At 43.7% G+C, this 14,133-nt stretch overlaps 1 protein-coding gene across 1 annotated transcript in view; it reads right to left on the reverse strand.

The window, feature by feature from the left end:
- The window catches only part of clmpb (CXADR like membrane protein b), a 56,379-nt gene extending 42,720 nt beyond the window's left edge, over positions 1-13,659 (reverse strand). The window contains exon 1 of the mRNA XM_080844260.1: positions 13,318-13,659. Coding sequence (XP_080700386.1) covers positions 13,318-13,423 — 106 coding nt within the window. The 5' untranslated portion in view covers positions 13,424-13,659. The remainder of the gene's footprint in view (positions 1-13,317) is intronic.
- Between the last annotated feature and the right edge of the window lie 474 nt (positions 13,660-14,133).

The following is a 14,133-nucleotide window of genomic DNA, read 5'->3' on the forward strand; positions in this document are numbered from 1 at the left end:
AGAAACAGCCGCCCCCAGCACACGCCTCATTATCACTAAAGCCAGGGCTAATGCCATGGGATCAATGACATGGCTAGTGTCTTTCTCTTTCTTCTCTTTCTCCCTCACTCTCTCTCTCTCTATACCTCTTTTTTATCCTTCTCTTCACCCTGCCAGCTACCCTTCCACCATCTCCCCCTCCTGTCTTCTTCTCCCCTCTCTCCTTCGATACCCATAGTGTAGCTGTCAACTTTACTCACAGTCTTGCTTCCAGCCTCTTATAATTTCTTGTCCCTCTGTTCCCCCCTGCTCCCCACCCAGCTCTTTGCTCCCTCTCTCTTTGCTCTTTCTCTCTGCACTCTCTTCACAACCCTTCATTTCTAAAGCCCCAGCCATAAATATGCAGTATTAAAAATCCCTTATGGGCAGTGAGGCCACAGAAGCTTTTTCAGAGTGTAGTGTTTATATTGCCCCAATGAGAGTACAGATAATATGCTCTTCTGTTGTACAAATGCCATAAGTTCAGCGTATATGGATGATGTAAGAGACTTCAGTGTTTCTATTCTTGACGACAATGAATGCAGGATTTAATCGATTTTGCAAGATGCACTGTGTGGCAGTCGGCTATGAAGATGGATGTATGAATAGTATGTTAATTAAATGTATTCTTTCAATATACATAGATGTAGACTGGGAGTGGGTGTATTTGTGTACCATACAAAAACAACACAACAAGGGTGGAGGGACGAATAGGGGATTAGGATATTCCAACTTCGTATGGCGAGAGGAGGGCATGAAAACAAATAACTCCGTCTGGCAATGAGTCCGTCTCGCCCACGCTGATGAGTCTTTCACGCACCGCCGTGATTGCTCCTCCATCTCCAGCCACGGCTGTGGAAGCACTCTGGCAGGAAACAGGTTCACGCGGCGGCTACGGGTTGACTCAGAGGCGCCTGCGACATTAAGGAGCAGTGTTGCCACAAACTCATTTGTTACCCCACACCCCGCTCTTGTTCGAACTGCACACACTGACATGCGAGGAGCCATTACGCTGTGCCTCCCCCCACCTCTGTCCAATCAATTGGAAATATGGAATGAGGCAGAAACAGTCCTCATGACTGGATGGCTGCCGAGTCTCTTCACAAACTCAACCAGCAGCGAAAACGTAACAAGAGTGTGGAGACAGAGGAAAAATAATCAGTGCTTAAAATATTGAAAGCTTGTATAAGGCCATGTACATTTGCCACAAGTCACGCACGCTAATGCCTTTAAATGATAATTGCCCAGAATGATGAATCAAAACGTCCATCCCATAGACAGGATGGGTTCTGTGAAATCAATAGTGGGGTGTTGATGAAGTACGTAGTGGGAGAGATAGTCAGGGAAAAGGAAACTGAAAATAAGAAATACGGCTAAAGGGAACTGGTTCAGTGGGACACCATTAGCAAAGACGACCATTCCTCGTCAGCCACCCCGTATATAAATGAGGGAAGGCATCCCAGAAACAGGATCGAATTCCTGCACTGCCAACAGCGTCCACATTGAAAAAAATCAGGCAACGTTAACCAGAGCGTCAATGAACATGCATCTGTGTCGCACTGCTTCCCTCCGCCCCCACCCGCACCTTCCGCTGTGTGTCTGTGGGTGCCTGAGCACCGACACTATCGACACAGCTTCTGGAAAAAGATGGCCAGGACCATTCATCTTAACAACACGGTGCCAACACAGTTCCATCTTTTAAGCGGGGCGAATGGCGGCGGCTCGTTAGCGCACTCCAAAGTGCTGCTTGGCCATAAGCAGAGAGCATGTAATGTCTGACATCATTAGAAGATGACATGGAACCTCGCTGGCAGAATACTCAATATAATTCCCCTAACAAGGAAACCGAAGGCCGCTCAACCATGTCCTGTGGCTTGAGCGTTAAAATAAAGGTTAATTTCGAGGCTTAATGTCTTTATAACATTCCAGCTTAGTTATTTTTCTTCAGTGAGCATGCAATCCCTGCCCACGCCACGCCATGTTTAGCGTTCTGTGTTCCACTGCACACAGCGCCGCTGCCTATCTGATGTCATTCCCGTGACAATGACAAAATTGACGAGGTCAGCCACTGCTAACGGGGCAGTTTTTCAAGGTCTTTTCAGAGTGCCCTTTAGGCGACCTGTAAAGAGAAATCCCTCTCTAATTCGGCTGCCTCCCGATCCAGCGATTTCTCAAGGGTGATTTCAGGGTATTGATTTGGTCACATGACCCGTAAATTGTGACATGTTATACATCATCCTCAGGGTTACCACTTCTAAGGGATGTTTTGGGATGTGGGAAGGAAAAACGATCAGATAATGGTAGATAATCTGTATTTTTTTTTTTACTTTAAAGCAGCATTTTTGCTACTGTCACGGGACACAAGAGCACAACAAAAAACACATATCCATGAGAATGTGCAGAGAAGGACATCAAACACAAACATAGTCACAAACAATCACAAATATGTCACATATGAACTGCCTGTTTCTGATCAGCCTCCAGCAGTGTGAGGGTATGAAGCGAGAGACAAGACAGACAGAAGATATGGGGCAAATCTGCCACCCATCTCCTGTCTCATTTATGACACACCTGTGAGCCCCTAATGAGGCTCTATCCCCCCGCCCCCCTCCCCTACCCTATGCTGCCTGGAACATTCCCTTTCATGCCATTTGTGAGGATCCGCCATTCATTTCTACGCAGAAAGAGCAGGAGCCCTGGGATAAGCCTGCTCGCATTTGAAGACAGACAGCTATGTGGCGTAATCCCCTTCTGAGCAGCCATAAGCCCGTCGTTATCACCTCCCGCTCTCGTTTTAATTGTGCCTCCCTTAAACACATTAACTCAACGCATTAATGCTCCTCTTCTGCACATGACAGTGCGAGCCGGTCGGACGGCTACCGGCGAAGCCGCCCGTAATTGATGTCACTCTAATTTAATTGGCCTGGAGGAGGTGTTTTGTATTAAAGAAATTCGGGGATATCAGAGCGACAGAGGCCTAAACCGTCAACTTTACATGGGGCTGATAGCAGGGCCATGGCTGTGAGGATTTCCACGCCTGAACCTCCTTTGATTTTTTTTTCTTCTTCTAATGTGTGTGTGTATCTGTGTGTGTGAAGCGGATCCAAATAAAGAGCAGTTAAGGCCCATTTCATTGGATTCAAGTACCGAATTTGTGAATGAGATGAAAAGTGCTGGGGCTTCAATGTCTGTGCAGCTCGCTGCACCACACAGTGGAGTCGGATGCACCGCTCGTGGATAAGCCATCTCTGCTGAATGAGGGCTTTTTTGAAGTATGAATAAGTCATGGCGTGTGGGAAGCATGGTAAACACTCTATTCCGAGCGCATCTGACCTCACATGAAAACCACTTTGGCAACCTCACATGCTTCCTTGAGTCCTCATGAATCAATGGCTCGAGTGCTGGGGTTTGCTGTGAGTGCCACTTCCAAACTGGCCTGGTGCTAACCGGTGGTAATCAGCCCAGCAGCTGGGCATTTATCTAGTGGCAGCTGATTGGCTGTTTTGATGTAAATGATTGCAAGAATAGTTAATCGCCTTGTGACTTCAGATACCGTGATCATCAGGCATGCTGTATTGAAAGTCCTTCATGATGATCAGACAGCCAATTACAAAAGCTGTCAAAAGGTTGAAAGTCAAATGTAAATGACCCTTATGCACCACCAACTCAAATATCCACGACCCAGCTGATTAAACATTAGCTAATCAATAAAACATGGCATGGCGTGTGAATGACAGAGCAAAGTCTCCCACCCTAATGCCGAAAGACATCAACCACACTGCACACAGCCCGCCATGCACACAGCCCGCCAATATAGTTTTAAAGGCACCGTGCTGCCTGCACTCTGACTGTTAGGGAGAATTTAGTCACAATGTGTTTCATTAGCCACAGGTTACTGTCTGTCCTCGAACGCAGTCATGGCATCGAATCAGCAAGAGCAGCAGCCAAATGAATAGCATCAGACAGGGAGCGTGAGAGTCTAAGCGGGTGGAACGGCTGCGGCTAGTGGGACACAGTCTGGCTCCAGACAGGCTTCTTTTGCCTTCGCGCTCGATCATTGGCCATTCTGTGGACGTTCAAGGGCTGGGCTGAGCTGTTTGCTGAGGCAGCAGAGGAGGACTCGGGCCATGCTCCTCTCTTGCAGTCCTTCTGCACCATGGAAGGATGGATTTAATAGCCTCATTAGCAAAGGGACTACTGAGGAGCTGGCCTCTCTGCACTGCTCAATGTCAAGAGTGCATCCAAGAGGAAAGAGGTTGCAGGAGTGAAAAAGAGCATCTCCTCCTCGTCGCAGAGGGGGGGTTGGGAGGAGGGATGTGTTTGTTTTCCACAATCAACAAAGAGGCCATTTCCTCACTGGCTACCCAAAAGCGAAAGGCACTGTCCTCGCATTTCAATCACTTCCAGTGATGCGTAACTTCATATATTTCATATCGAACACCACTGGTAGAAATTATGCTGTCAATGCTTGGCGTGTTCATTCTCCTGTTATTAACTGTGATTCCGATCAAGATGATTTTTGGCCCCGGACCAATTCCCATTCCAGCTTTAATTATTGTAAGAGCTTCATTTTGCAAACGCAGCTGTTTCCTTTCAACTGCCCGCTGGACCATGGATAGTAAATCACGCTGGATCCCAACACTCCAGGCCAGTCTTTGTGACTGACACCAGCCAAACTTATGAGTGTCGATGCAATAGACCTTCGTTTGAAATATTATCGGATGAATAAATTAAATTCCACTGGCAAATCAATAATGTATCCCCTTTGTGTATTTATTCACCATGCCTCATGTGCTTTGCCTACTCAAAATAAACCATTTTGCATAGTCATGCAGATCTTACATGGCACGGCATGTGTAAAATGGCTTGCTTTGATTAATTTTAGCTCACGGGTGTCTATAAAAATAGCTCATCTTTAGGGCAATAAACGATACAACGTTGAGATCAAATGCGGCGGAGTCTTCTTTGCTTCTTTTCTCAGTATCCTGCACTGCAGCTGGCCTGTCAGCTCGCATGTGGATAAAGGTAAAGAAAGGAGGGAGAGACATGGGCGAGGCAGAGGATGACTAAACAATGGAGGATCTGAAGGAAAAATGGTAGCATCTGCACGAAATATCGCTGCGAGCCTCCGCCCGGGAAGTCGATGGCATTAATTTGCGTCTCCCCTGAGGTACTGCGCGAGACCATTAGGACACACAGAGGCCTCCCGAACACGAAAAAAAAGGACTGGCAGTCCCAGGGCAGAAGTGTGCAGTGAGCATGCAAAATAACAAGGAGAAGGATTTTCTGTTTTTATCTATGAGTAACACAGCGCCGTGCCATCTCTGTGAGGTCCCCTTAACATCTAATGCCCTCATTGGACTGGCTACATTTGCAGTCTTCTAAAGTAAAAATGTAATGGTCAGAGGGCAGCTTTTGGATGCATGAGGTGTTATCTTGACGTAGCATGCGAGAACACGGATGATACATTTAACCATAAAGATACACATCTGCCTCTGAAAGTCTCCATTTCATCAACAAGTCAAGTCTAACGACTCGTAAAAAACAAAGGTGGTGGTGCCATCTGTTCTGTACGTTTCCAGGGATTGGGGGAGGGGGGGAAATGTGCTTTTTCAGCACTGCTATGCACTGGATCACTCTCCATGGCCCAAGCACCTGAATAAGCGACTTAATCTCCTATGCAAACACAAGCCTCCTCCACTGAGTGGGTCTCGCCTCCACCCGTTTAAAGGTTGAGGCACTTTGTTACTGCGACACACTGCAGGACAGCGTAATCAACCATGCTACTGTGTTAAATGCTGGTAGCCTAGCGATTGATCAGCGATACTCAGTCTAGTTTTTGCATGTGTAAATAAAGAAAAAATGCATGCCATTGTGGCTTATGACTACACTGTTCATTACAGATGCCTGCTACTATGAATCAAAACTGTGAGAGGTTAACATGGGGACTAAATATCACATTAAATGCTTATTTCACAATCATCATTTGCAGTAAAAGTCATGAAAAAAGTAATAAGTGCTGGCCTTCTGCAAAATATATATGCAAGAGACATCCACTGAATTTAATAGTGCCTGGCATTGCAACTCGAATATTGACCCTTTTATTGTACAAATATAAAAAAGGGACAGTTTTTAACCATCATCTTTTTCTAACATTTATAGGCACTGGTTAGGATTTAAACTGAACCTTAGACATTAAAAACAATGGGTTTCTTTTCTCTGGTCCAGCAGACACGCAGTGGCCCAGGTTAGAAACAACCCCGCTCAATGAGCATCATACCCCACCGTCACTAAGCCTTCATCCCCCCCTATGATTTTCAGGCTACAAAGGAGTGACCAGGGGAGGGTAGAGACGCTCGAAGGACGATAGCCAGGAATCTTGCCAAACTCCAGTGTGACACTTAGGGGGGAGAGGGGGAGGTTTGGCAAAAGAGAGGGAAATGGAGTGAGACAATGGAGCATGCAGGTTCAAAACACCTAATGGAGTGGCATGCTAGCGGAGCTAATAGACTGTTTCAAATTGAAAGGAACAGCAGGCGTCTAAATAGAGCGACGTGGGACATTTCCCTCCATTCAGGATGCTTTCAATAGAACAAATAGAAAAAAGGAGGGGGCCAAGGTGGGGGGGCATAAAGACCTCCTTTGGCAATGTGAAATGTGGTGTCATTGAATAGATCATATTTACCTATCTGCAATCAATTGCCCAGATTCAATTACGGCTGGCTGTCAGTGGCGAGGAGAAAAACACAATCCCTACAGAATTGGTAGCATCCTGCAGTGAGGAAGGAAGTGCATATGCAGAGTTTCTCTGGATGCCTGAGGGAAATCTCTACCCTCTGGTCTCCATCAGAACGTCTGCATTTGAGTCACTGGAGATGGGAAGAAAGATAGGCGAGCATTTGCTAACCAAATCAGGGAACTGAGATGGGATGTGGCTTTCGACTATCTTCGACTCACTAACGACAAATACATTATTTCTCCAACCGCACCAACTATGTATTTAATGAGGACACAGAAACAGAGTGCTTTGGCAACATTCTTTTTACATCTCGTGCCAATAAAGTATTTCTTTGGATGACTTTGAATTTGAGATAGGACGACAGAGAGAAATGGGAAATTGTTGGTACTATGCCTTTCCGAACTGTCAGTATCCTTCAACTGTTATCAGGATTTAAAAATAGATGAATGTCTGTGTGTGTGCGTGTGCCTGTCTGCGTGTATGTGTGTTCGAGTGCGTGGGTGGGTAATGCAGAGTGCTCCAAGTCACCCTGGGTAAGGGTGTCTGCTTAGCAAAAGAACAATTATAATGACGATACATCATCGAGGTGTGACAGAGTGATAACCTCTATAAGCACTAATGGGGGGCCTAGGTGACACCTCCCAAGAGGGCTTCCTATTTCTTCCCCCTCATCACAGCACCTGACAGTTTCCTGAATTGTGGGTACAATTGCCCATCATGTGAGGGCTAACAGTATTGGCATAGCAATGTGCTGTGTGTGTCTTGGTAGCTAAAATGATTACCGCTAAGAGCAACCGAGAAAACAAAAAACAGAAAACTAAAAGCTATCTTCGCAACAGGGCTTCCATCGAGCGAACCTGTTTATTTTCACCGAACAGTCAGATCAGTCAAGCTGTGCAAAACAAAAAAAACAGAGATATACCTGTTATCCGAGAGAGAGAACACAGATCAAAAGCGAGTTGTGCTGGTAACAGACGGTTGTGCCAGCTTTATTCCGTGCTGCCGGTTCTAGCTTAGGCGCTGCATGCTTGAGAAGATGGGAGAGAGAGCTGGGGGGCTCGAGAATGAGAGCATCACCAGAGACAACAGCGATGATGAAATCACTCGCAGTGATACAACTACAGTGCACAGGCTTCAGTTTCGACCTTTCGGCAGATGTCTTGGTCCGTGAGCTCTCAATAAGTAACCCGGTCCAACACAACAACATTGCGAATGGATCCTTTTGCAGGGCCTGTGCCAAGAGCCACAGAGCTTCAGACAAATGGAATCCAGCTGCATATTTTCTATGGTTCATGGATGTTATCGTTTGTCCCAGTTTTTGTTCTATCACAGACTCTGAGTACCTTTGTGAGGACTCTCGACTGAATGCTTATGCTCACCAAAGGCAAGGATAGGCAAGGTTTCCAGGAATAGAAAAAATCCCTTGCTCCATTGACTTTCATGGTTATTAACTATTGCAAATAATGCCGAAATCCTCAATTTTGTTCACGAATGAGCCTGGTCACAGCGATTAGGAAATACTTATGGGCATGCAAATGCCAAAATCCAGTTTATAAACTTGAAAAATTAGGTGGGGATGGGGGCTGGGGGCTAGGATCGCCCATAAAACAAAGCCGCTCTTGCTACATTGGAAGCACGTGATACATGTGGAATAAATTACTGTGAACCTGAACCATTTAAGAACATCTGTCAAAGGTTAGCCCGTAAAAGGAAAATAGGCAGTTCCTGTTCGTGTGTTCCAAAATAATCTGGGAGTAATTTAAGCAGTTGAGGCCCAAAGAGGCCCAAGATTTATAGGTCAGACAGAAACTGAAATACAACTTGAGCTTATTTGGAAAAAAAGGTTTTATCTTTCTCAGAATATAAGTTTTTATAAAGAATATGTGGCCTTTGTATCATATCACACGTGTATCTATTTACGATTAACCACACAAACCAATGAAAACTTAATGGCCAACATCCATCTAATATCAAGGCACTATTACATGATGTACTTATCAGCATAGGAGAGCATTGCACAGAGGGAGAAAAATGATACCAGACATGCTAAACTGCACATTTCCCTCTCACAAGAACGACCTTCACTTGTACCTCCGAGGTCTTTGGTGTTAAAAATACACATCGATTCAATGCAGAGATATTTCACAGAGAGCAGGAGCAGGTATAAAACAAGCTCCCTTTTACCAACTTATCTATTCACAGCACTGAACAATTCATGCTCTAAAGAGACACAAACATTTCGTCTGTTGACATAAAAAAGCACCTCTATCAATGAAACATGAGACGTCTGCTGCAAAGACAACGAGAGAGAAGGAGCAAGAGTGAGAGAGAAAAAAAGAGAAAGAGAGCTGAGGAGTAGTCACTGTCACGAAACAACACTGCATACTTTGGAAGGCCACCGTTGTTCAACCTGACATTGGAAGTCTCTTTTAAGAGCACATCCCTGTTCAGATTGTATGGGGACAACTGGGCAGGGAGGGACAAAAGCCTGCCTCCAAACACAGGTCTTCAGAATGGGGACATCACAAGAAAAGCTGTTATGCGAGCTGACACTAACCCCTGTCTCTCAGGACCAGTCAAGCCCATGCAATACAGCTCACTACTAATTAGCCTGCTGTGTCCCTTTCACTCATTTGGACATCCGCAATCAAGCTAAATGGCAGAAACCATCTCTGTCACAAGGAGACTATGCACTGGAGCATCCAAATGCAAGGTCATGCAGAGGCCCAGTGCACGTGGTGTTGATGTTTATGTGTGCTGCTGCAGCGTTCAGACACTGGAGCTGAAACTTGTCCTCATAGCAAACCACAGGAATGTTCTGATCACCGTGTGGCCAGATGGTTTGGGCCAACACTGTGAAATGCAATGCAGTTTGGGTGTCCCACTAGTACATGTCAGCCAATGACAGCCCAACCCAAAGAAGCTAAACACTACCCTTTTCATCCGCAAAAAAAAAACACTTCATGCGGTTATTTTTCATCCCATTGGTATGACGATATATGAGCAGTAGGACCATTTTCCTGAGTTTGAGGAAGTTAATATTTGTAGAGTATGTGCTTTTACAAAAATAAATGTATAAGCTGACACTTATCTATAGTTATGCTAACACTACATGCCTGTAGTGTGTTTCTTTCCACATACCAATGAATTCTACATCTATTGTACTTCAGCCTCTAGTAATTTGACCTTTCAAAAGGCAATGCCTGTCAGTTTCCTCATCTTGAGACCACGACGGCATCTTTGTTAACTCTGATGAAAGAAATGCATCAGACTGAGTCAGCCGTTACCTTGGAACTAGCAGACCTAAATAACAAAATCAAAATGGAGACGGAACTACACGCATTAGTAGTTCCCCGTCCCAGACTAGAGCCTGTATATTTTCCATATTCATTTGACACCAACCATCAGACTGTGTGTTTTCATGATGAATGTGTGATGGCATGTGTCTGTGCTGGATGTGCTGACGGGGAAAGTGAATGTGTGCCATGTATGTGTGTGGGTATGTGTGTGCTAGTGTGTATTCATGTGTGTGTATGTGTGTGCATTTGTGTGTGTGTGTGCTCCCACAGACTCCAGTGATTCAGGGACAAACACATCGAGATGTCACTTTATAACCTCTGGGTCCAATGCTTCCTGTCATCTCTACATCTCCAGAGATCCCTCGCCTGTCCCCGGAGATAACCTAAATATAGATTTGGGGACAGAAACTGTATTTTTAACTCAATCTGCACATTAACTGGAAACAATATTTCTCAAATATCCTCAAACAACCCTCATCCAAAACCAGAGAGATAAACACCTTCCTTGTCTGTCCTTAGCCTGTGTCCAGGACATGTGAGCTTAAAACACCATCAGTCAAACTGATATTAAAACCTTATCGGTCAAAATTAAATACTGTACTTCAGCTCAGTGCTGAGCTGCTTGGCGGTCACATGGCTATCCGTAAAAGGACCACTCATTACATTTCCATTATATTTCTGACAACTGAAATACAATCTGTTATTACTGTCCAGGCAGTCAATTAACATTCAAAGTCATCCAAAGAATTACAAAGATGAGGAAGGTGATCCATCATAAAGTTAATTTTTTGTCATGTATAATAACTGTAATCCAGGTAATAAAGTGCAGTGGTTTTTCATGCACAGGTAGAGGATTTTGAAATAACACTTAATCCACGATAAGAAAACACAGTGAATTTCTATTTCTTCATTTCTATTCATTTCATAGAAGTACAGCCTAATTCTGCTTTAGGTCGTCTTAAGTACATTGCAGTTCCACATTATATTCTGCTCTACAAGAATACAACTGAAGAAAGTTAAGATGAACTAGCATAAGCAAGAAAATGAAAGGAAAGAAATGCAGAGAAAAGGAAAGAGTAAGACAGAAAGTAAAAAAAGAATCAAAGACAGAAAACTGGCAGAGAGAAAGATAGATTGCTGTTGTTGATCGCACTGTTTTGCTGTAGTAAGAGACCTGGATATTAGATTTCCCACTGATACTAAATTAACGACGGCGGAGGGCTTTTACTTCAAAAAACAAATAAAAGGGAAATTACACCAATTAATGACTATTGATTTATTTTAGAGTAACAGTAGGTCCAATGGGAAGAAGCTATAGGGTTTTTCCATTACAGAGTTCTTGGTCAAATTTGTAGTTAATGAGCAGGCTACTGCCCTGCTGACGCATAAGTACTTGACTGTTGTAACACTTGCTATTTACACACATCTTTAGCTAAACACACACTCACACAATGTTATTATCTCTCATGACGAAAATGACATGCAATTATGTTCTAGGGGAAATGAACATGCTTTTCAATGTTTCAGAACATTAGGTTCACCACAGTGCAAAGTCAAACAAATTTGATTGCATTATTAACACGCATTTGATTAGCCAAATTAAAATCCAATTGAATGAAATCATTCATATTACTAGTGAAGAAAGGAAATGTCATTATTAATAATGATGAATGTTAATGATTATGCGATGAAAATTATGAGGAAGACGAAGAGTATGATGACAGTGAACTGACTATTTAATTCACATACAGAAGGCTCCTCTGTAGCTGCACCTTCAAGATGTGCCCATTAGCCTACTGGAATGGCATACCAATGTACAGAAAATACGATTTTGACAGTTGGGTGAGATCTAGCTGCCTGTGTATGTTCAGTCACCACCACAGAACGTCTTTAACTGACAAAAAAAAAACACGCACGGCCCATCCTTGGATCTGTTCATTACCACAGCCAGCAAGGAAGAGTGCCTCCCATCGTGTCTCTTTACGTCATCTTTACTTCGAGAACGGGACCCTGAGATACGAGCTTTCAGGTAGGGAACGGAAGCGGACAAGCAAACTATTGCTTAGACAAGCTGGCTGAAGAAACATTGTTCAATTTTCGGGCAAAGACAGCAAGCGAGACTGTAATCCAACCGTGGCAAAAAGAATACGATTACGAAAAGAAATCTTCTTACTAATACTCTCTACAAATAAGTCCTTATGGTGGACGACATGATACAATAAACGATCAAAGTTGCTGCAGTGATTATAATATATGTCGGATCGTTCGCTCTCTCTCTGTCACACAGACACACACACACACTCCCAAACTCCCATACACGCAAACAAAGACGTCTGATAGAGTATAGCAAGCCTGTATCGCAAATTGTATTGAGCAATGACGTAAATGTAGGGTATGCTTTATATGTTAGACGAATTTACCAAGATTCCACGTGTCTAGACATATTGAAAACACTGGCGCACTGATGCGTCTTGGGTAGGCTACTGCTCTTTAAAACATCCTTTCGACCCTGACACACGCGGACACGCGAGTGGCTAGCCTCTCCAGCATTGCTTATAATCACTTCCAACGCAAAGCGTCAGCAGTTTATACTGTCCTTTAAGCATTGGCGGTTTAATAAGACTTAATAGAATATTTTAGCCATCTGTTGTCACAACAAAATAGCCAAAATCAGTCGGATTGGGCCGCATGCCCTGTCTTTGTTTGAATATGTAAAGTAGCCTATTAAAAATATTAAATCTCAAACAAAAGAAAGCTAGATTAAGACAAGGATGCGGTGACAGCGTGCAGGTTCATTTTTTGAATTCTTGAAAGAATTGGCATAAGCCTACATAGACGCCCAATGAATTATGCTACTCCGTACTCCAAAACATCTGTTTTCAATTCACGTTAGTATTCAGACGTATGTTGGTGGGTGGGGGTTCTCCATTCTTTAATGAAGTGAACTCGTACTTTTTGTCTCGGATTTGGGGCAAGTTTATGATATCAAACCTGGTAGCCTACCGGTCCGCTAAAAATGATATTGAACGCAGGACCACATGTGTGTTTCTAGAAGTATGCTCCTCTGATGAGCCAAATGTGGATACTTGTGTGGTTAAAACACAAGAAAATACACACATTTAAGAAAATCATACAACAGCTTTAGTCTTAAATTACTGTCAGCTGGTGGAACATATTGCCACCATTCGTCGAGGCTGTACGGGGGGGAAACTGTAAGATACAGTAGATTCAGTTCCCTTTAAGGTAATGAAATTCACTTACCTAGAAACAAAGACCGAAATGTCGCAGGCATCGCGGCACCCGTTGCAACTGGAAGTCCTTTGTCACGAAGCTGGAAATAATGTGTTCTGTCTCCCTTAAATTTCATTCGACTGACCTAGGTGTTCAGTCACAGCAAGGCAGCACAGTACAATTTGGGAGAAGCAACGGAATACAAACCTATACTGAGCTGTGCCCAAGGACAGCATATCTAAAACATACTGAAAACCGAATCCCTCATCGAAGATACGAGCCACCGCTTGTCCGCGACGTTTCCATCGGTTTAGCCGTTAAATCAAAGTTCCCCTTCGGTCTCGCTGAGGACGTCTCAAGTCTCAGGTTCCACAGTCTCTGTGACAGTAAGCGTTCTCCGCTGTCTCCCTCAGTGTGCCCAGTGCACAAAAATGCGAGGAGTGAGAGAGGTGGATGCAGAAGGATGGAGACCTCTACAGTTCACATACCCTTGCAGCAACAACGTGTGCATCGGAAGCCGTTGGCAAGAGTAGTGACTGAAGTGTTTAGTAGCCTGGCGTTTTCTGGAGCTTATAATGAAATATCATAACAAACAACCTAAGCATCGGAAGATTAGCTTTATTTTTTGATCTCACGGTTTTTTAGTTTGATTTATACGTTTCTGAATGTAATCAGTACACACTGAAAGTAGTAGAAAGGTAGAATGTTTTACTGATGGAATTGGAATCTCCCACTTAATTTAACCAAACATAATTGAACTTCAACTTATTTATGCTTTTAGTAGAAACTAACCATGAAGAGATGTTTATTAATAATAATAATAATAATAATAATATATAAATATAT

This window comes from Sprattus sprattus (genome assembly GCF_963457725.1).
Source record: "Sprattus sprattus genome assembly, chromosome: 9".
Lineage (NCBI taxonomy): Eukaryota > Metazoa > Chordata > Actinopteri > Clupeiformes > Clupeidae > Sprattus > Sprattus sprattus.